This window comes from Juglans microcarpa x Juglans regia, chromosome 8D, assembly GCF_004785595.1.
Source record: "Juglans microcarpa x Juglans regia isolate MS1-56 chromosome 8D, Jm3101_v1.0, whole genome shotgun sequence".
NCBI classification, from domain to species: Eukaryota; Viridiplantae; Streptophyta; class Magnoliopsida; order Fagales; family Juglandaceae; genus Juglans; species Juglans microcarpa x Juglans regia.
In genome coordinates, this window is record NC_054608.1 from 27,851,172 (window position 1) to 27,875,404 (window position 24,233).

The window sequence follows — 24,233 nt, forward strand, 5'->3', positions numbered from 1 at the left end:
GAGTTTAGAAAGAAGAGAGAGAGTTTTAGAGAGAGGAGGGAGAGAATTTTAGTCGGATTCACATTCCAAATAGCTTCTAATATCAATTACTTCAGAAAAATTATCTGTACATATATAAGACGTCCAAGTCCCGCAATACTTTTTAAAAATAATGGGCTTTATTATGAAAGAGCAACTTATTCGTCATTTTTTTGGTGGTGGATCTTAAATTTTTTTAAAAAGACTGCATGAAACTGATATACTTTGAACTTATATATAATATTTATTAGTCACGACTTAAATGACATTCGCTTAAAATGTGCCATTCACCTAGTGTGACTGAGAGTAATTAAGTTAGGATAAAGGAGAATACTATGTACTAAAATAAAATGAAAAACCATAGATAATAAAACTTAGAGGCATTAATGAAATCAGGTGCGTGGTAACTGACAAATGAGATAAGCTTGGCATTGTGATTGGGGGCTGCCACATCAAGATGAGTTAGTTGTGTGCTCTTATCCCCACATCAACTTGACCATTTGATATGAAAAAAAATATGGAGTTGCAACTTATAAATGATTTTATCACATTTTTTATAATTAAGGAAATAATTTTTGTCATACTTTTATTATTGTTGATTGTGATACGATGTTATTGAATTAAAATGAATTTCTTTTAATAAGAAAAATGTTTATTCGTGGGATAGATATTTATAACGAAAATGACTTATTCTCACAATAAATAGTTACTTTCATCGTAAATATCTGATCACGAATAAACGTCTTTCTCATAATAACTCTTTGATATCATGATATACCATCATGTCAAGGAACTTATGATTTCAATAATCGTATGATTTAGGTCAATAATCCCTGTGACAATTAACCCAATTAATTATTGTGAGATGCATTTAATTTTTTTTAATCTTAATTTGACCTTATGGTATTATGATCATAATTATTTGAGATGCTTGTTGACATCCGATGAATAAAGTTGGAGGACCAAAATAGTAATTCACATTATATATATGCTTTTTAGCCTTTGAGCAATCAAATTTATTAGATTATTCATTTTTCAATGCCATAATCGGACCGTAACATTTTGTATTGCATAGTTAAAAAAATGATATTGATCAAATAAGACCGAATCAAAGTGTTTTGATCATCACTTTAAAACTTCTTTTGGAAAATTATTTTGCAACGCTCAATTATTAGAGTTTTTGCACTTTGTACCCTAAACTATTAAAATTGACATATTGCATCTACGAACTAAAAAAAAATGACAATACAATCTTCTATTAATATACAATTATTAAGGTTGTATCATGTCATCCATTTTTTATCTATCTTGAATGAGACGATTGAGAATTAATAGTGCCATTTTTTTTAACAATTTAGGTGTAACGTGTCGAGTTTAAGATGCGAAGTGCAAAAGTCAGAATTTGAGGGTTCATATTATAATTTTCCTAACCTTTTTTCAATGGCAAAAACTTAAACTTGAAAGGAGATGATGCCAAAACATAAGCTTGAATTATGGTCCTCTTGGTATTGTTTGTATATGGTTTTACATATTTGAATGCATCTTCAACTTGATATAACATAGTCAACATGATTAGTTGCATTCAAGCCCATCAAGATTGCTGATGCAATTAATTATATATGTTGGTTGGTTGCACATGTGGTTTTCTTTTCTCTTCTCTTTATTTTATTTAATGAATAATTATGTTGGTTGGTTGCACATGTGGCTAATGAGTAGAATTCCTCTATGTATGATAGGTCTCATTTCTTCTTTATTTCTCTCTCTCTCTCTTTTTATTTTTATTTTTTATTTTTTTGGTGACTTGTGATTCTAGTTTTCTTCCTATATTTTTAATTATTATTTGTTAAAACAAGAAGAGTGAGGAGGAGAAAAAAAAAGAAGAAAGGAATATATATAACTTGTAAAAAAAAACTATATATGATATAAATTTATTTCTTATTTATTTATTTATTTATGTTAGAATATACACCCACGAGTTTGATGCCCAGTGTTTAGGTAGAAGTTAAGCTAAATAATGTAGCCAATTTTGGACCACAAAAAGAAAACAGAATATTTGGTTGATCGAGAAAGAGAGAAGAAGATAAAGAAGAAAATAAACTTGATGGTGTATGTTTGAAGAGTGAAGTTGGAATAAAGACCAAAACATGGGGTTTGGTTGGATGGACTTGCTAGGTTACATCATCACTACTTCTAAAGGACAATATATATATATATATATATATAGAGAGAGAGAGAGAGAGAGAGAGAGAGCACCATCCACAAGCAGCATATTCCAAAGGCATTTTAAGGAATATTACTCCATGCATGACATGACTCAAAAATTAACTGTATCTATTAGGTTGTTGGAGTATATAAGGTTCAGTCTTCTTAACTTGGGCTCTCTTTTGCAAGAGACAAAAGAGTGAGGGCCATATATAGGTATTTGTTCTTTTCCCTTTCTTTCATTTCCTCCCTTGAATCAATAGCTTTACTCAAAGAAGAGTTGCCAATGTTTTGATTGAGTTGTACTGGGCTGATGTGTTCGAAGATGGTTTATGTTGTATACACTCATTTACCCAGCTTGTTGATCAAATAAATAAGTTCACAGCGGGAGGGGGTGGATCGGTGGGGTGCCCAACTGCTCTTATATTAATTTAATTTATATATATGTTTTATTTTTTTAAGATAAAAACTATATAAAGTAAAAATCCTAATTTTTTTTTTTTTTTTTTTTTTTTTTTTTTTTTTTTTTTTTTTTATCTCTACTCTCACTTCTCTAGGGGCGGTGTACAGAATTCGGTCTAGACTGAAAAAACCAACCGGATCGAATCGAATACCGTACCAATTAGTCTTGGTCCCAAATATTGTGAGACTTACTTGATATGCCTATTTCTTTTTCACTTGAGACTCTCAATTTCGAGCACACACTTGAGATAATTTTTTCTCTAAATGCCTATCATCTTCAACTAGCACTTTGGAGATGGTCACCAACTTAATCATGATTATAAGCCTCATAGATTTGGAATTTGAGAAGACCCCTGTACGAAGGACGGCATTATTAATGAAACCGGCAATCCAAACATCAAAGCGATGGTAAATCGAGGTCAGTATACCTATCCATTTGACCATATGCCTATCAGGTGAGTATTGAGAATTAGAACAGTGCACTTTTAATTGACTAGGAAATTAATTGATTGTATAGTCTAAGCCACGGCAGCCATAAACACCACTAGAATTAATTGTGTTTAATCTTGATCCTTAGTATTATTCTTCACAGAAGCCTCTATTTCAATAGTATATTTTTTCACTTACACAACAGATAGTACCCTTACACTGTGCCTATACATTCTTGAAACACTATAGTAAACTATTGTCATCTATTCATCAAAACTAACATGTATTCTTCCCATTAATTTATGGTGTTTTTACGGTTATTTGAACAGCCTATAAGATTGTGTAGGGAATTTCTTTTACGTAAGGATATGATCACAATTTACTAAGAGACTCAAAGAATTATAATTTATAAATTTGTGATGGGAGCCATTCAGTAGATATTACTGCATATTTGAGGCAAATCAAATATAGTTGTCTTCCATGGTAATTAAGGTCTTTTGATCACAAGCTAAAACATGATATAAGTCACACAAATACTCGGTTACTATCAAGGATTAAGATTTCCTTTTCTGAGGAAAATATGGTTTTTAGGGTATCATAGAATCAGAGTGGAGAACCACTTCAGTTAAAGAATCACCTAAAGATCGTGACGAGGAAAACAAAAAAGGCTTCGGTGGGATTTGCAAAGAGTTGAGGCTTCCTTCCAGCATATCCACAACTCTACTCATTGTTGGCCGATTTGATGGGTTGGTCTGTATGCACCACAAACCCACTATTATCATCTTCTTTACATTTTGTTCATCCTCTTCATTTATGATGCCTTGCATCCATAGTTCTTTATCTAGCTCAAGGTGCCTGTATATCCAATGTGGAAAGTATGTTTCACTGGTATGATCAATCTCAACATCTATATTATTTGTACCCCCAACCATTTCTAAAACCATCATTCGGTAGCTATAAACATCAGATTTATGAGAGACCCCTCCAAAAATTCTACAAAATACTTCCGAAGCTATATATCCCACAGTCCCTCTTGCACCCAACATTGATATGATACTATTTTCTCTTGGGCATATTTTTGAAAGGCCAAAATCAGAGATCTTTGGACATAAGTTTGCATCCAGAAGAATGTTGTGAGGCTTAATGTCAAAATGCAAGATTCTTGTGTTACAACCTCTATGTAAGTACTCTAATCCTCGAGCTATGCCAACTGCAATCATATATAATTTTTCCCATCCCAATTGATGGTCAATTTTTTGTGAAGCTTTTTTGTATATGAACTTCTCGAGAGATCCATTAGGCATAAACTCGTAGATGAGAGCTCTTTTAGAGCTCTCGAAGCAAAAGCCTCTAAGAGTAACAATGTTGACATGGGAGGTCCTACTAATGCTTGTAACCTTGTTAATGAATTCCTCTCCGTCGCCTTTTGATTCTTTCAAAACTTTCACTGCTACAAAAGAACCATCTTGTAACTTTCCCTTATAGATGCAACCATACCCTCCTTGGCCTAATTTATCTTTGAAGAAGTTGGTCATTTTCTTGATATCTGAGTAACTGTATCTTCTTATTGAAAAAGGTCCATTGTTCCTTAGAAATGTCTCGACACTCTGATGCATTAGACTCTCCTTATTAAAAAACTGAATAATCTTAATGGATCTCAATTTTTTCTTGAAGCATAGGCCAATTATCAGAACTCCAATTATCGCAGATAAACTACTAGCTGCAAAGAACGAATAAAGATTATGAAGTTATGTAGTGCATAAACAAGAGTCAATCAAAATTGCTTTTTTTTTTTTTTTGTGGTGATACCAAACTAAAATTGGAGGAAATTACAATACTGAAGTGTTGGCACTAGCTATTTAAGCTGAATTGAGAGTTAACTTTAATTTTGACTAGCGGGCAAACATAAAAGCCTCCTTGGAACATGAAATAGGTAGGAAAAAGAAACGATGTAACACAGAATTAGCTATATATATATATATATATATATATATATATATGCACTGAAGACACATGATGAAGACACCAAATATTGCGAATGGACTAGTTTGAGTTTCTATTGTTTATTGATTTTGGAAAGAAACTAGGGTGAAGAGGTATCTTACCAAATGCTATTATCATCATGACTTTTGATCTGCTGTCCTTCCGACCTGCATAAAAAACAGCAAAAAAGAATATGCCATTTTATTCAAAAGTTTAAACCATTTAAGCTGAGAAAACCTAACAAATCCAAATTGACATGGTTATTTGATATCGAACAATATACTTAACAAACAGCAAGACCATAACACAAATTTCCAAGATAGTTTTCATAGCAATAAGTTTTTGTTTGTACGGAATAGAAATATATAGAAGCATGCTGTTTATTAAGTGTGCAATACATATTACATGGAATACAAAGAAATCAATATACTATCTGATGTAAATCTCACATTGATGAGCTCTGTAATTTCAACAACAATAACATGCAATTAATAAGTAGTCACATGCATTAATTCTTGATAGAACTCAGCGCGCATATAGTGATACAACAAACAATTAGTAATTATTTCTTCTTGCCTATTTTAGTGGAAGCTAATAGGAAGTATCACCTCCTAATAGGCAACCCTGCCATCTCTTTTTTTTGGTTAGAAACCAATTAAATTATCATCAACGTTGATGTTCAAACCAAACTATTAGCTAGGTTTATACAGTTTTGTACGTCTTAGGACGATCATTGATAATTAAGTGTGGCGGTCTAGCTTTTGTATACAGAGTCAAAGCACAGTGTCGGAGTTGATCAAGGACTATTTCCATTAATTATAATGTTATGAATTTCCATTTTTATTTCCATGAATAGCTATGCATGGGGAACTTAAGTACCCGGCCATCTATATATATGAGTGAAGGGGAAATAAATAAAGTTTGAGATAAAGTAGCAAGCCCTACCATATATATTGCTTATTTACTGCTACCCAAAATACTTATGTGAGTAACAATAAATATTGTGAGACTTATAACTTCATATGTATATTTCTTTTTCACTTGACACTCTCAATTTCGTGCACAAACTTGAGATGATTTTTTCTCTAAATGCCTATCATCTTAAACTAGCACTTTGGAGATGGTCACCAATTTAATCATGATTATAAGCCTCGTAGATTTGGAATTTGGGAAGACTCAACCTCCATGAAGCTGGACGCTATTAATACACTACAAGAAAAACAAACATTTGTGATTGATTATTTGTGACAAGAATGACTATTTATGACAAAAATAGACTTATTTTAACAAGAAATAGTTATTTTCGCAGGAAATAACTAGCTACAAATAAGTAATTTTTTTGTAGTGTACTGAAACCGACAATCCAAACTGCATCAAAGAGATGATAAATCGAGGTGTATCCAACCATGAATGGAGAGCAGTCCATTTTCCTGAAATCCACCAACATACCATTTATATATCCCCCTGTAGCCACATTCTCAGGCGAGTGGCAATCATAACTCATATATATCCCAAGCCCTTTTTATTTAAAATCTTCTGGACCAATGTTCCCACTGGCTTAACCAAGCTTGAAACGCTATATATATATACTACTCAAAACATGACTCAAAGCCACCAAATTTCTCCCAAGCAGTCGATCAAACGAAGACTACTTTGAGAAAATTCAGACAAATATCTAGTCTTTTGTCTATAGTACCATTGATTGCATGAAAAAAGAGGACGCTATTCATGCTGGGAATTAATAAACTTGACAAATCTCAACTCTAAGGAAAACTCCAAACCAACCTTATGGAAGCAAAAACCAATTAGAGTCACCAAAAGTACTCAGCGATCGATGAATAGTTATCAAATCTCCAACATTTAACCAAGATATTGGCCAAAAGTACTCAGCGATCGATGAATAGTTATCAAATCTCCAACATTTAACCAAGATATTGGTAATCTCTTCAACAATAAATTTCCACCATATTCATATATATATATAACAACTCACCAAGAAGCTAGAGGTATATCTCAATCGGTAGTCTCTAATTTCCATAAATCATCATGACTATGCATGCATTACAAACACATATGCCATCCTTGATGAAAAATGACTCGCCCCCACCTTAAATTATCAATTCATGGATCCCACCAAAGTATATGGGCCCTATGGTATATGTGATACCCCATAAGATATGGATAAAGGTAGGTAGTGTATGGGATCCCACATTACTTGGAAATGAGAAGTTCTTGCTCTTTATAAGGTTTCAATGGGGCTCTAATTGTATCATTGACTAGTCCTCTTGGAGAATAGGCTATGTGGTTTGGGTTTTCTATTGGGGCGTTACAAATTATATCAGAGACTATCCCAACCAGAAATGTGGGACTTGAGCCGTGCCACCTACAATGGATAGGTCCGACGAGGACGTCGGGAATTTAAGGAGGGTAGATTGTGATACCCCATAAGATATGATAAGAGTAGGTGGTGTATGAGATTCCACATTGCTTGGGAATGAGAAGTTCTTGCTCTTTATAAATTGTGATACCCCATAAGATATGAATAATGGTAGGTGGTGTATGAGATCCCACATTGCTTGGGAATGAGAAGTTATTGCTCTTTATAAGGTTCTAATGGGACTCTAATTGTATCATTGACTAGTCCTTTTGGAGTATAGGTCATGTGGTTTGGGCTTTCTATTGGGGTGTTACAAATTGTATCAGAGACTATCTCAACCAGAAATGTGGGACTTGAGCCGTGTCACCTGTAATGGATAGGTTCGACGAGGACGTCGGGAATTTAAGGGGGGTAGATTGTAATACCCCATAAGATATGGATAAGGGTAGGTGGTGTATGAGATCTCACATTGTTTGAGAATGAGAAGTTATTGCTCTTTATAAGGTTCTAATGAGGCTCTAATTATATCATTGACTAGTCCTTTTTTAGTATAGGCTATGTGATTTGGGCCTTCCGTTGGAGCGTTACAAATTGTGATACCCAATAAGACATGAATAAGGGTATGTGGTGTATGAGATTCCACATTACTTGAGAAGAAGAAGTTCTTGCTCTTTATAAGGTTCTAATGGGGCTCCAATTGTATCATTGACTAGTCCTTTTGGAGTATAAGCTATGTGATTTGGGTCTTCCATTGGGGCGTTACAAATGGTATCAGAGACTATCCCAACCAGAAATGTGGGACTTGAGCTGTGCCACCTACACTGGATAGGCCAGACGAGGACGTCGAGAATTTAAAGGGAGTAGATTGTGATACCCTGTAAAATATGGATAAGGGTAGGTGGTGTATGAGATCCCACATTGCTTGGGAATGAGAAGTTCTTGCTCTTTATAAGGTTCCAATAGGGCTCTAATTGTATCATTGACTAATCCTTTTGGAGTATAGGCCATATAGTTTGGGCCTTCCATTAGGGCGTTACAGTATAATTGAGTAATTATAATGCTCTCATCGATCCTATCATAGGATTGTATGTCAATTAAAATAGATCTTCCATAAGCAATTTTAATTGTATGGCATCTTGTAATAAGATGAGAATACTATATCGTCCCGTGATCCTAGAGTACCTTATAATAATTTTCCTGGTATAGCTATCATTTTCTACCAATAATCAAAACACCCCCCCCCAAACGTTACACCCACTCTCAAAGCTTCTTTTGGAATGATTTTAGGCTAAAGACAATATTTCTCATATACTACAAGAAAAATTATAAGTATTTTTGATAGATTATTTACTATAATAATGACTATTTACGATAAAAATAAACTCGTTTTGACAGAAAATAATAATTTTAACTGAAAATAACTAATCATAAATAAGTAGTTTTCTTGTAGTATATACATATACACACATACACACCAAACGTCTTGGAATGATATCACGAGGGCTAATATTAATTGGTAAGATCACAAAAAAACATTATAAAAAGTAGTCGTATATTGACTCAAAGCTGGGATATTCATTCTTAAACGAGGGTGTGGGCTGATTAATATTCCTAGCCATTTTCTCCGGCCTTTGAATGTTGACCAGATAAGGCTAGCTGTGAGATATATATTACAGCATGATGATCTGTGGGGTGCCCTTCGGAGCATCAAATTATATAATGATCATGACCCCGTCCATTGGGAAAAATATTTTATGGTGTTGAAGATAATCTTAATCATAAATCACATAATATATATCTCTCCTTTTTTTTTTTTTTTTTTTCTATAATATTACTTAAGCATGACCCTACAAGGACAATGGCTTCTTTTTTATTTTTAAAACAACATAATGTTGTGTCAGAACCATCCAAAAACACACTCACACACAAGATAGAGACAATATTTAAGTGGTTCGGTAATTTATCTACCGCGTCTACTGAAGCGGAAATAACTGATTTCAATATATTTGTACAAAATTACAAACACTTAACAAAACATCTTTTTTGTTTTATAAGTAAAAACAACATCTCTATCTCTCAAATGGCTCTTCTCTCTATTTCCTCACACACACGTAGAAGACTACTTCGTTGTTGATGTGTTTTCTCTTCAGAAGGCGTCTCCTATTTATAGGAGAGGTTTGTGCACTGTACAGAGAAAGTGGGAAGGTGCGGCAGTAGATGGAATGGCTTTCCATGCCACCGAAAGCATATTCCACCAAAACCCTTGTGCACCGAATAACCCATGTGCTGTGGAGCATGGACTTCAACACATAGAACCACTATTCAAATGTAAAGAGAGAGACAATCACTATGGATTTGAGAGCTATGGATTTGAGAGCGTTTTTGTTAATAATGCAGCGTGCAAGCTGTAACAGCTTGTTGAATAATTCTTGCAAAATCTCGAAGAGCTTTTTTGTTTTTCAATGGCAACTTTTTAAGAATTTCGGTGTCTGCCTGACAATAGCTGCTAGCTGGCGTTCCTTTGTATTGGGAAATATTAACTAATTAGAGTAATTAATTTAATAGTTTTGATTTATATATAGAGGGATGATTAATTGAGTTTTGAGTGTTACTGCAATATCACCAGTTGCTACATGAAGTTCTAGCTTTGCAGAAATCATATAATTTCCTGTGATCTGCATATATAGCTGCCTAGAACGCTAAGTCATGATTACGTACAACCCGAATCTGGATGAAATGATCGGAGCTAATAATTAAACAGAAAAGATCAGAAGTATAGAAGGGCTGACTAATTAGATTTCTGCAGTTCTCGATCTGATGCTTCTCCAATGGGTGATTCAATTTGTTGCTGTCAATGTTGTCACTGCTGTTCTATTCTTATATGTCTATTCGAATTGAACATGTAAACGGAAAACGAAAGACCCTTAACGAATGATATATATATGCACTTTCAATATAGATGCCATTATATAATATGTATATGTACTGGCCTATAGCAAAGAAGAAAGAACCAAATTAACCTGGCTAGCAAAGAGAGAGAAGAGTGCATACGGTCTGAGTCAATTGAACATGCAAGAAATTGCACTCCGTCACGGCAATAGCAGACAAACGGGGAGGTGCTATTAGAGCCGCATCTCCCACCTTAGCTCTGACATCCATTACAGGCAACCAGCAACGATTGATCGTATTCCACCTCAAACCCTTCCTTTATTGCTTTCATCAGTAACGTTTCTCCATCCAAAGAGTCTTCATTGAAAGCACTCGTGTTGGAAACGGGAACTTTGACAGAAGTTTCACTGATACTGGGCATCAAAGATTGGTCTCCGAAATAAGCATTAGTCCAAGTTCCTGGCGTGCATCTAAAACTACGACCGGGCGGGATGGCAACTGGACTAGAGCAGTCATAGAACAAAGTTATGTTCCTAACGGTTGAGGAGTAGTCGTACAAGGTATAATTCAAACCGGTAGTCAGCTTTTTTACTGGACAAAGATTATACCAGAGGTCCATTCTTGCAATAGTCATTCTGTTTGTAAACTGGCTGAAATTCAGTACCCGGAACTTTAGCTCTTCAAATTGCATAATAGGGTATTCATTATTGAAGCACTCCAACTCGTACCCCTTATGCCCGCAATAGTCCGGCCGATCATCTCCCCAGTAAGGGAACGGAATGTTTCTGAAGCTTCCACAGTCGTAGGGACGACCGCACTCCACGAAGGAGGGATCATCGTCGATGCAGTAAGATGGTGTAATTAGTACAGTTAAGATGATGAAGAAAGAGATGAGGAGGATGGAAACTAGAGATGTAGAGAAATATGGGGAGTCCATGTTTGTAAGGAAAGCGGGTGAGGTGAGAGATACAGACGATGATGATGAGGCCGGTACGTTAATCATGTTAGTGTGGACACAACATGTTGACCAATGAATGGAAAACGCAGTTAGCAAAACGCGTGCTGACAAAATGACTCAAACGTCTCATCAAACGTTACAAATTAATAAAATTATTTGAGAAATGTTTTGATTACGAAGAAAATTTTATAAAAATAAATGTATTAATTAATATAATTTGTGATGGGACCAAAATTAGTGATAAAAATTGTGATGGGGCTTTAATTTGTCCCTAATTACCTCATATGCAGAGAAGATAAGGAAATAAGTTACAAGCACATGGTAAAGATACACTACAATACAATTACTTTTTAGTGACGGTTAGGAAATTGTGACAATCCCTAGACCGTCACTAAAAGGCATTTTTTGTGACAGTTTCTGAAAACCGTCACTAAAGATAGAATGAGATTTTTTTACGTTCCAACGTATGGGAAATATGTGTTCGAACGTCACATATACGTTTGAACGTTATGTCTGTTTACGTTTGAACGTAAAATGTTTTGGCGCAATCGTTCGAATGTTATTAATTTTACGTTCGAACGTAAAATGTTTGCACCAATGTTCAAACGTTAAGTAATAACATTCGAACGTTCATTCTAAATTTAAATTAAATGACTTTAATTTAAAAATTATGTGGTTTTTATTGTGCATAATTTGTGAACAAGTCTAAAAAATTAAATTGTATATATTTATATATACACACTTTGTAATATATAAATATATATTATTGATTTATATATATTTGAAATGCAGTGATTTAGTATTAAAGTTGGAAAATATAACATCAAAGAAGATTAAAAATTGAAATTAAAAAACGATAGAAATATTCAATAATATTTTTCGTTACAAATATTAAAAATAAAATACAAAATTTGATAGAATGTAGTAAACAACAGTCAGATGATAACGTTATCCGCAAAAGTCGAACTTTGTACCTCCTCAGTCAAGGTATCAACCTTGTCGTTGAGGATAGTTACACGATGGGTGAGTTCGGCAACAGACGCCGATATAGCCTCGAGCGATCGATCGATCTTATGATCGATATGCGCAATCAGCTGTGAGATGACCGCATCAACCCAAGCAGGCTGCACATCTCCTGCAGATGTACTCGGCGTATGCTGACTATTACTCCCGACATGACCTGGCTCAGGCTGCGTCGGAGGAACTAGATCCTCTACAGGGGGTGGCTGACGTCCCCTCGCCTGTCCAATGCTACGTCGATGCGTGGTCATGTCGAGGGGGCTTATCTAATCTTTGACCCGCTCCTCTGGCTGGGTCGGCACTCCCCGTGCAAGTAATAGTCGGCTGATTAGGACACCATATGGAAGATTATCAGTGGAGACGATGCTCGCCTCGTAACGAATCCTCTCAAAGATGTGCAGTGCCAAATCTATAGGATCTCCACGTGCCACTCGTATAAAAAATTGTGCCCGAAGTCGACTAAATGTGGTTTTATGAGCCACAGGATCGACATTTGTTGCAACAACAAGGTGCAACATGCGGAAGAAATGCATCAGATGGTTCTGGTTGAAGGCGTTCTTCCGCTCGATCTGCATGGGGTCCCTCCCGGTGAGGATGTAGAAATCCTCGTCTCGGTCATCATCCCGAGCCTCGACGCCAGTATCCTTAGCCTCTGACTGGCCTGCATCTCTGGCTGATGCTGGCTCAAATGGGTGGCCAGTAGATGATGTAAAAGTGCCTACATCCTCACGGGGTGTCGAGTGTGCAAATGTCTCAACTCCTCGATGAATCCCGAGGTACTCGCCGATGACATCTGCTGATACCTCAATGGAAACACCGCGTCCAGTCACGGTGTGAGAGGATGCATCCTGAGGCATGTAACACATCCCCATATAGAATTCTTGAACCATTGAGGGGTATACCTTCCCCCTCAATGTGCAGATATTTCCCCAGCCTCTACTGAGGAAAACATCTCTCAGGTTCGTCTGCTGCCAACAGAGTTCGTCGAACTCATTAATTAAGACCTCTCGCTTTACCATAACAGTACAAGCTCCGATACGGGCAGTGTCCAACTTGGATCCTTCCCTCCCTCGTTTCCTAGTATGCAGTGGAAGAGCCATATCCTGAAAATAGAAAAGGAAAAAAAAAATTATTTACAATAATGTATTTTTTTGTATTAATTTTAAGCTGCTTTGCAGTAACGTTCGAACGTTTTATCTTTAACGTTCGAACGTTAAAGATAAAACGTTCGGACGTTTATTTATACGTTCGCACGTAAAATAATGTAAATAAATTTACGTTCGAATGTAAAAATATACGTTCGAACATAAGCAGTAAATAAATATTGGCTAATGTACGTTCAGACGTTAAAACAAATACATTCAAACGTATTTGTTTGAATGTATTTGTTTTACGTGTGAGCATAAATATGAACGTCCGAAAGTCGAAGCATGAATAATGTAGAAAATCACTACGTTCGGATGTTATAATTAAAAGTCCGACCATATGTGATTTACGTGCGAAAGTAAAATATTCACGTTCGAACGTATGTCGTTTAATAATATTTAAAAAGTAATACGTCCTGACGTAGACATTAAACGTTTAGATCGAAAATTGATGAATATGACGTCCGAATGTAAGACAATTAACGTTCGAACATGGAAGCCGTAACAGCTCTGTAATTTAAACGTCATACGTTCGAATGTCTTGGTGAAACGTTCGAACGTTTCGACGCAGAATGGCTGAGTCGACTCAGCCATTATTGAAATCTCAAAAATTTCTCTACATGGTTCTAAATGCCAAAATGTCACCGTGGAAATGAAGTATACACTTCAAGAAACATTTCTACGGTGACTATTCGGCCAATGACTGGCCGTGGTGGCCGGAAAATGAAGTTGAAAATCCGGTAACCACTTATCCGGTTTTAAACAAAACTCAATCCAAATCTCAATCCAAGTCTCAATAAAATACATGTTATTTGAATAAAAGATGAATGCCTAACTTTTAGTGACGATTGTGGCGGAGTTGACGGCAGCGGTGACGGAGGCGTGGCGGCGTGCAACGGAGTAGACGATGGATACGTTTTGAAAATGTCATTTCGACGTTCTGTTTTGGCCTTATATACACAGAACGTTCGAACGTACTTATTATTACGTTCGAACGTTTTTCAATTTAATTTCCAAAATTTTATCTATAATATATTATATTATAAATGTTTATGTTATATATTAGGATGTTATATAATATTATTGACAATTAGATTATTGGTTTTTTTGAGAGTGCTTGTTATATTTCTAAAGTTTAGCAATATGTTTATATATGTTGTTGTGATTTTATGCTTACTCTTGAAATAATTGTGATTATTGTTTGTGAATTTTGTGAATAGTTTATGAGTTTATAGTGTTTATTGATGAATTAATAAGTAACAATTTAATATATATTATTGATTTATATATATGGTATAGTTTATATATTATATACATTTATGTTCTCATTTAAAGTATTAAGTTATCATACTATACAATGTAGTATATAGTTATAGATATATAAAATATAATATATATATTATAATATAAGTTAGTATATAATAAAGAATTTAATAAGTAACAATTTAATATATATTATTGATTTATATATATGGTATAATTTATATATTATATACATTTATGTTCTCATTTAAAGTATTATGCTATCATACTATACAAGTTAACGTTTCAAGTTAACGTTCGAACGTTAAACTAAGAGGCGGGAAATTTCCCGCTCGATTAAGGTATCTGTGTGATTATTCAGACGTTCAGACGTTTATACTATACGTTCGAACGTTATTTGATGAAAATCATCAGAAAATTATGTACATCCGAACACCAAATCTGTTAACGTTCGAACGTTAGTTAAATTAGTGCGGGACATTTCCCGCTCAAATATGGTAACACTTTGATGAAATCTACGTTCGGATGTTTAAGTTAAATGTTTGAACGTTCATCTGTAAATTTACGAACGTTCGAACGAAAAATTGTGATACATTCGAACATATATGAGGAAAGTGCGGGAACTTTCCCGCTAGATTTTATGTTATATCATAAGAAGGGTACGTTCGAACGTGTACTGTAAACGTCCGAACGTTCTGGGCGGGAATAATTTTAGAATATAACGTTTGGACGTACAACTTAAACGTTCAAACGTTTAAACTAATAATTTTAGAACTTAATCAGTACGCGCACGGGAGGAAGCAGATCATTTCTTCTTCTCCCGTGCGCGCAACAGAGAGAGAGGGTCCTGCAGGAGAGAGAGAGAGAGAGAGAGAGAGAGGGTTAGAGTGAGAGAGAGTTGAGTTAGAGAGAGAGAGAGTTGAGTTTTGGTAAGAAAAAATTTTTATTTCTTGTCTTTATTTGAATTTTATGATATTTATAGAATGTGTTTTTGTTATAGAATATTTCTAATAAGTTAGTGTTGTATTTTTTTGAAGGATTGCTTGTTTTGGAAAGTTGGAAGATTTGATTTGTAAGAGGATATTGTGAGTGCTAGGTATATTTCTAAACTTTATCAATATGTTGTTGTGATTGTATGCTTACTCTTGAAATATTGTGATTATTGTTTGTATAGTTTGTGAGTTATTGTAAATATGTTGTGATATGAATTTGAAATATTGTGTTTATTATTAGAAATATATTGTCATTAGGCTTTGTTAATACATGTTTATTGCTTACTCAAGTTTAGAAATATGTTAATACATGTGGCATGTTATTTTGTGAATATATTGTGAGTTATTGTGAATATATTGTGATATGGACTTTAAATATTTAAATTATTATTTGTGAATGACGTTTGAATATGTTTACATTGTTACAAATATATTGTCCTTAAGCTTTGTTAATACATGTGGCATGTTATTTTATGCTTACAATTGAAATATTGTGATTATTATTTGTATAGTTTGTAAATAGTTTGTGAGTTATTGTGAATATGTTGTGATATGGATTTGAAAAATTGTGATAATAATATTTCAAATTAAGTAATAACAAATAAAAGTAACTCTTTAAGAATTATAATAATTAAAATTATTGTATAACCATTGAAATTTAAGTATGATAATTAAATATTTATAATAATATTTGAAATTAAGTAATAACAAATAAAAGTAACTCTTTAAGAATTATAATATTTAAAATTATATTATACTTCTTTTACAATTTAAGTATAACAATTAAAATTATATTTTAAGAATGATAATAATTAAAATTATAATATAACTTTAAAATACTCTTCAATAAAAAAGTCTTGAACCTACTAAATAAGTAGAGTTTGAATATGTAAATATACTTATTTATTATAAACTAAAGAGAAAGAAAATAAGGATCAAATAGATTCTTATATAAAAATTATATACTTATTGTCTATATAAGTAAATAACTCACTCAATTAAGTATAACAATTAAGATTATAATTGTGGAATGATAATAATTAAAATTATATAATAACCTTTAAAATTATATATAACAATTATAATCTCTAAATTTTAGTCTAATTGCTTGACTGTCACATTCTCTTCGGCCTTGAGAGTTGTCAAGGTCGGACAGTTTGTGACGGTTAAGTAATTAGACTAAAATTTAAACATTTCTTCAAGATCATTCTCCCTCGTTGTGTACAAGACACGAAACGTAGGGTCACATAATCTTCCATCCCTCTTTAGTTTAACAATATAACACTACTTGAAGGTGACATTGTTAATTTAAACAACATGGAGATATTGTTGTATGATTTTTTGCTAGATGTGTGTGACATTGCATAAACACCCTTAGACCCGTTTGGGAATCAGTGTACATTTAAATGATCATTCTATTAAATGATCATTCAATTCAAGTCAGTGAGGAGGAAGAAGAAGAAGACGAGTCAGAAGATGAAGACGAATCAGAATCCGGGCAGGAGGTGGATAAAGATGATGAAGAAGAGGTGCATGATGATGATGAAGATGTTATTGATGGAGATTCTAAAACAAGCATGGAAAATTCATCTGAAGAATAAAAGTACTAAATATTTTATTCATATAGGTGACTATAAAATATCTTGAATTTTCATAATTTCTTCTAATTAATTTTCTTTGATATAATTAATTATTTTAAAGAATGTCGCCAAAACGACAACGAAGAAATGTGCCTCCGCCAAGTCCAAGTCCTGAATCCATTGAGGACTCCCCACTCGAGGAATCCGTTCTGAAGATCAAGCTAACACAGAAGAGAACAATAGCCAGTCGACACCTACTAGTAAGGAAATATTGTCGTTGATAATTATATATATAGTTAATACTTTTTTCTCAATAACTATATAATTATAATTATAGTATATTTATTATCATGTAGTTGATGCATCTGCACGTCGCGGTCGTGGCTATACACGTGGAATCTCTCTTGAAAAAAATAGAAGGCACGGTAAACTGAAGATCACAATTCCTGATAATTTCACTGGAGGAGTGGATGATAGTGCAGCAGCGCTTTCCTCCTATATTGGCACAGTAGTTCGAGCTTATGTTCCATTTTATGTGCGCTCATGGCGAGATGTTCCGAATGAGATTAAGGAGCACATTCGAAGTCGTGTGCTGGTGAGTTTACTTTTCAGTACATTTTTTTCACCTAGATTAATATATTATATTTTTGACCTGATTCTCTTGTTAGAATGAATTCGACCTTGACTTTGGCCTTAGCGAGGATTTGAGAACCGTGAATGAGTTGATGGCTACACTATTCCGACGTCACAAAGGACGATGTCATGACCACTTCAAGAAGTTTGAGACGTTGGAAGAGGCTGCGCAGTCTCCTTTTCAGCAGATGAAGTTAGATGATTAGAGAAAGTGTTGTGATCTTTTCGCATCTCCAGATTATCAGGTATTTTACATTTATATCTTTTAATTATTTACATTCATATTCATTTTATATATTATATGTATACATATTACAATTAACATTTTTAATATATTTTGTAGCACTTGAGTTCTACAAATGCACAGAATAGATCCACTCTGACTGTCCACCATCGTGCCGGTTCAAGGTCATTCCACCGTCTTGATGAAAAAATGGTAATTAAAAAATTATAGAATTAATTTATTTTCCTGATATTCTTTCTGATAAGTACTAACATTATCTTTTTAAAATTGCTAATATTGTCGCTTTGTTAGAAACGTGATGATCCTGAAAACTTTTCCCCCATTCATGTCTATGCTGCAGCTCACACTAATGAGCATAGTGAGTGGATGGATCCTGTCGCTGCAGATAATTATGTAAGTAGTGTTAATTTTGTTAAATAAATTATTTATATAACATTTTAATAGTTTATTTCTTATTTCTATTTCTTTTAATACGTCACTAATTATTTATGATTATTACCTTTTAAATTGCAGAGCAAAATGTTGGAGATGCAGTTGGCTTCTGAGGAATCCTCTCCTAGTGACATAGACATATTCACGCAAGTGCTCGGGCCACAGTCTAGTATGGCAAGAGGTTTGGGACGATCTATCAAGCATAAATGTTCATCCTCCTCAACCTCATCGGCTTCACAAATTAATAATCTTACGGTAGATTTAGAAGCTGCACGGCGTGAGAATGAGTATATGAGGTCAAGACAGCAAGAGTTAGAGTCTCTCTTAGAACGACAGTCTCATTTAGAGACGCGTTTGCAGGACCAACAGAGAGACCAGGAGGAAAGAATACGCAGTGAAGTGCAAGAGCAAGTGTAACAGGAGATGATGGTGCAAATGGAGCGTGTTATGTCGTTGCAACAGAATCCCCGTGGGCGAGGGAAAAAGAAGAAATAAATTTTATCAATATTTCTGACTAGTTTTGATATCTTATTTTGTGCTTTTATAAGACATTGTTACTTGTTAATTGGGTATGTAATATGATACAATTGGTATTATGTTTTTAAATTTTATGAAATTAGTATTTCTGATCTGTACGTTCGAATGTAAATAAAAATCGTTCGAACGTTGGTTCACACTGTAACAAACGTTCGAACGTAAATACAATTGAATCGTTCGAACGTTAAACTATACGTTCGAACGTACTCACGCTAAAATGAACAAACCGTTCGAACGGTAAAGCGACTAACGTTCAAACAAAGAACTTGCATTCGGACGCTCCTTCGTTTACAGTCGAAATAACGTCCGAACATTAAACGCTCTACGTTTGAACATTTACGTTTACGTTCGAACAAATATTCGAATGTTTATTGTAATTAACTTTCGGACGCATTAACATTCGAACGTAAATATGATACGTTTGAACGATATCCAACGAATGTCAACTTCTCTCATTCGAACGCCAATCGGTCGGGTATAACGTCCGAACTTTTGATTTTATGTCCGAACGTGATTTTCTATGACAGTTCATAACCGTCACAAAAAAAGGAACGTTCGAACTTTGTACCGAACGGAACACTTCCAACAGTCACTAAAAATATTTTTTGTGACGGTTGAACAGTAAACCGTCCCCAAATGTTTTCTGTGACGCACTTTAGGTGACGGTTTCAAACCGTCACCAAATATGTTTAGTGATGGTTTGCCATTTTTTTGTGACAGTTTCCTCTGTCACAAAACACACATTCTGTTGTAGTGTCATAGAATCAGAGTGAAGAACCACTTCAGTCAAAGAATCACCTAGAGATTGTGATGGAGAAGACAAAAAAGGCTTCGGTGGGATTTGCAAGGAATTGATGTTAGCAAAAGACTACTGAAGGCAATCTATATCGAACAAATATAAGGTTTCATTTTGTGATGTTAGCAAAACCCGAGCAGATATTTTTTCTTTCATAAAAAAAATCACACAGTTTTAGTCGCAAAGAGACAATCACAGAGAGAGAGAGAGAGAGAGAGAGAGAGAGAGAGAGAGAGAGAGAGAGAGAGAGAGAGAGAGAGGGGTTGGGACTTGGGGAGAGTGGCTTGGAATGGAGCCAATGACAATGATAGTGGGTATATGCTATATGTGCTTTTAGTGGGGGAGGAGCGTGGAGTTATTCCAAAAGACCGATTGGTTCTTCTTTTCCTTAGCTAATCTGTAGTGGAGATATTGAATGAAAATGGCATGTCGATGTTCTTTCTTTTCTCTTCCATATTTTTCTCTCTTTTTTTTTTTTATAAAAAAATATTCCTGCCATGTCATCTTTCGTGCATAATCGGTATAAGAAATCGCTTGTACCTAGCAAAATTGAGGAATTAGATGGAGCAGTGTATGTAGTATTTTGAGCTTCAACGATGGGCGGCACATATGGTCCACACGTCACTTTGAGTTTGGACAGCATTTGAAGCACACTCGTCCATCGTTTTGTGGCATTGCTTTCGTTTAAAAAATGGTAGTTTTTTTTCAATTTCTAAAATAATTTCAACAATGACAACTTAGAAACTTTATTAAAAAAAAGAAAAAGAAATGGACAAGACTTAAAAATAAGCTAAGTCATGCCAAAAGGACCATTGTGCAAAGAATTCATTGAAGGATTTTTTTTCGAGGATGTAACAAGTATAAGTGTAAGGAGGCCTGAGTAATTGAGAAGGCTCATGGTCGATAACACTTAGAGCGAATCCCATGGGTAACAGTACTTAAAGCATTCACAAAATTATTTCATCAACTCCTACGCATGCCCACATATATACTAAGCATCAACTCTAAGGTGATGGTATCCCCACACCTAGACTTCATCCAAGATGTACCTATCTAATCAAGGTCCACCCATCCCATCTAAAATGAGCAATGCAGGAAAGGTTTGAAACCAATCCGACCAGCCAATAAAGATCACCTATAAATTTCCACCCAACAACATATACTTAAAAGCTCATCACCTCAATTCCAACTAGCATTTACTCTAGTGGTAATTAAACTCAATATCAATTACCACTAGTCCACCCAATCCTACTCTCGACCTAACATGATCACATTCTATACCATTACATAAAAATATCATTTCCATCAATCTACAAGGCTTATATCCTTAGAATCAACAAAAATCATTTCGTAAAGTTTGCACCATCCATAACCTTAAATTTGATAAGAATCACTTCCTAAAATCTGTCAATTGTATAATCTCAAATTCAACAATAATCATTTTTAAGACTACGCACATTCTATAACTTAATATAAGATACAATCTTTTATTAGTGTCTACATAATTGATACCTTTAAATTTCATAGAAGAATCCACTTCTTAAAGTCTCCAAATCTATAACTTAGATTAGATCAAACTGGCATACTAAGTTTGCAAAAACTTGAAGCCTCAACTCTTGTAAGAAATCATTTCTTAAAGTTGGCAACCCTAAAACCTCAAATGTTATCAAATCATTCCTTAAAGTTTGCAAAATCTAAAACTTCGGATTGAATTAACTCATAAAATTATTCCATAAAGTCTGTTGAACCTGCAAATTTAGATTTCATAAAACACATTTCATAAATTCTGCAAAATCCAAAACTTTAAACCACGTGGGGTGGGGTGATCCAAAGCTATTACTTTTCTCAGTTCCTAACTTCTATCTTTGTGCTGTGATCAAGATGGCTAGACCACTTTGTCTCCCTTCAAGCTTCGATATCTCAAGTTCGAGCCTAATTGATAGTTGTTCAAGCCTAAAATACTAAAAATCCAAGCCTATTATACTAAAAATTCAAGAAAGTTTTACTAATGATCCAACTCTTACAACACAAATTTGAAGCCTACCATACAAAGATTAAAAGCCTAACTCTAGTACTGTACCAAGTTGATTTATGATATTTGATATTTAGTAATTTACCAAACTCAAGTATGCACCAAGTCTTTCACACAAGACATTACGCATCCAAAGATCACATTTTATTTTGAAAATATACAATTTATTAAGGTATGCACCATGGTCTGCCCTATGGACCATCTGCATACTCTAGCTCTCTTTGTCACAACACAGGTAACAATCGTCCGTGTGATTTCATAACAAGGGATGCTCAGTTCGTAGCCAAGCATCCTCTAGCCTCTACCAACAGAGAGGCAACATCATCAACCTGATAGCATTACCGTATCGCCCAAGCCCATTGTTGCCCAGCAACAACCTAAGGGATGCCACCCAGTTTTATGCTCTCCCGAGGGACCAGATGAGCTCCACTTAGTTCTGTGCACAATGGAGAATTTCTGTAGGGTTGTCGGTGTCCTGAGCTTCACACTGTCAGGTTTGTGCGGTAGTCCCCGTCAGTTGGAGGCGCATAGTCTCTTGGTTGGTGTCAGTGGTGTCATAGAGAAAGAGAGAGAAAGAGAGGGGGGGCTCATTATAGTAGCCTGGATAGAGAGGGGCACGATGACCTGGGTTTAGAGTTGGCACATCGAGTGTGGGTTTGAGAGGGAGACAAAGGGTGAGTGAATAGAGAGACAAAGAAGGAGTACTAACTGTTGTCAACATTGAACTGGCACAACGGGGTGATGACGGGTCAGATCAGAAAAGAGACGAGTGCAGCTATGGTTAGAGATAACGAACCCTAAACAGGTTTTAATTTCGAGACCAAGAGGGAGGAGATCGGTGGAGCTTATCGATGGTCTTGGTCGGATGGCGTGTTGGATAGCAAAAGACATTGACGTCAACCAAGATGGTGACAAAAAGAAGGGACATAAGAGGAGAGATAAAAGTGTACGAGGGTGAGAAAACAAGAAAGAGAGAAAGGTCGAGAGAAATTAGGGACCTGGAGGCAGATGAGCTTACTCGTCGATGGTGTGCGGTGGTAGCGGTGGCTTGTTGCATCCAACAGAAATATAAATCTTAGCAAAGACACAGAGGTGGTTAACACTTACCCCATGCATATAGGTGATGATGGTAGTGGTGACGTGGCGTTGGAATTGGGCCTTAGCGGCACACACCAACGGTGTGGTGGAGCATGGTGGCAGCATGTGGAGGGGTTGGATATCCTAACTTGCAAGTGCAAAGAGGGGGAAAGGAATAGAATGAGAGAATGATAGATAGAGAGAAGTGGTGGCATCATAGTAAGAAGGAAAGCGAAAGAGATGAGCTAGAGAGAGAGAGAGAGAGACAGAGAGACAGAGAGAGAGAGAGAGAGCTATCAGGGAGTTCTGCGCACCAGGAGAAACATGAGAGGGAGAGGGACAACATGGGGAGGAAGAGAGAGAGGGAGAGAGAAGAAAAGAAGGAGAAGGGGTATTAGGGTTTGACATCCCAAGGCCAAAACAACATCGTTTTGGGGGATGGACTGGGGTTTTCCTAAGGTTTTGGGCCTTACTGTGGGCTAAGCCCCACAAGCGGCGTCAAATGTGGCAGCGTAGGGCTGAGCAGGCTTCGAAATGTGGTGGGTGAGCGGTTGGTGTGCATGAGTAGCGTGTAGAGCTTATGAGAGCAGAAAGGGGAGAGAGAAGGAGAAGAAAAGAAGGAAGAAAGAATGAAAGGGGGTGGGTATTAGAGTTTTGAAAAAATGACTCCATTTTGCGTATTAGGGCTAGGCTTTTTCCTAAGGGTTTGGGATAGCTAACGGGCGGGGTTTCACACTCAATATGTCATCTTGGTCAATTTCTTGACTCCCTTCGAGTTCCACATATGCAAGCAACTCTTAGAATTTTGAAGTATATCAAAATGGCACTAGGGTAAGGTCCTTTTCTTTTTAGCTTCATCTCCAATAGATCTCAAGGCCTTTGCCGATTCAGATTGGGATAGTTGTCATGACACGAGAAGATTAGTTTCTAGATATTGCATCTTTCCTAGTGAGTCCCTCACCTCCTGCAAATCTAAGAAGCAAAATACAGTATCTCTGTAATGTCTCGGTCCCATAGGTCCAGAGAGTTAACTCCTGTTACCTAAAGTCATCTCCAATAACACAATTAAAAACCCCACATTCTCCATAAAATATAAATTCAAAGTCCACTTTCTAAAATTTTTCTTGGGTTTGTATGTATGAAAAAAAAACCCATTTGGGATTC

At 35.4% G+C, this 24,233-nt stretch overlaps 1 protein-coding gene and 1 long non-coding RNA gene across 3 annotated transcripts in view; one reads left to right on the forward strand and one right to left on the reverse strand.

The window, feature by feature from the left end:
• Window positions 1–3,537: 3,537 nt before the first annotated feature.
• The window catches only part of LOC121242636 (PR5-like receptor kinase), an 85,123-nt gene continuing 64,427 nt past the window's right edge, over window positions 3,538–24,233 (reverse strand). The window contains exons 2-3 of one of the 2 annotated variants that reach the window (XM_041140550.1): window positions 5,217–5,261; window positions 3,538–4,831 (exon numbers count right to left, since the gene is read on the reverse strand). In XM_041140550.1, coding sequence (XP_040996484.1) covers window positions 3,699–4,831; window positions 5,217–5,235 — 1,152 coding nt within the window. In that variant the 5' untranslated portion in view covers window positions 5,236–5,261 and the 3' untranslated portion in view covers window positions 3,538–3,698. The remainder of the gene's footprint in view (window positions 4,832–5,216; window positions 5,262–24,233) is intronic. The other variant, XM_041140551.1, reaches the window with a different exon arrangement.
• LOC121242641 lies at window positions 7,270–22,577 on the forward strand. Its single transcript, XR_005935935.1, has 3 exons — window positions 7,270–7,340; window positions 8,151–8,239; window positions 22,565–22,577. It is a non-coding gene; the product is annotated as an uncharacterized LOC121242641 (long non-coding RNA).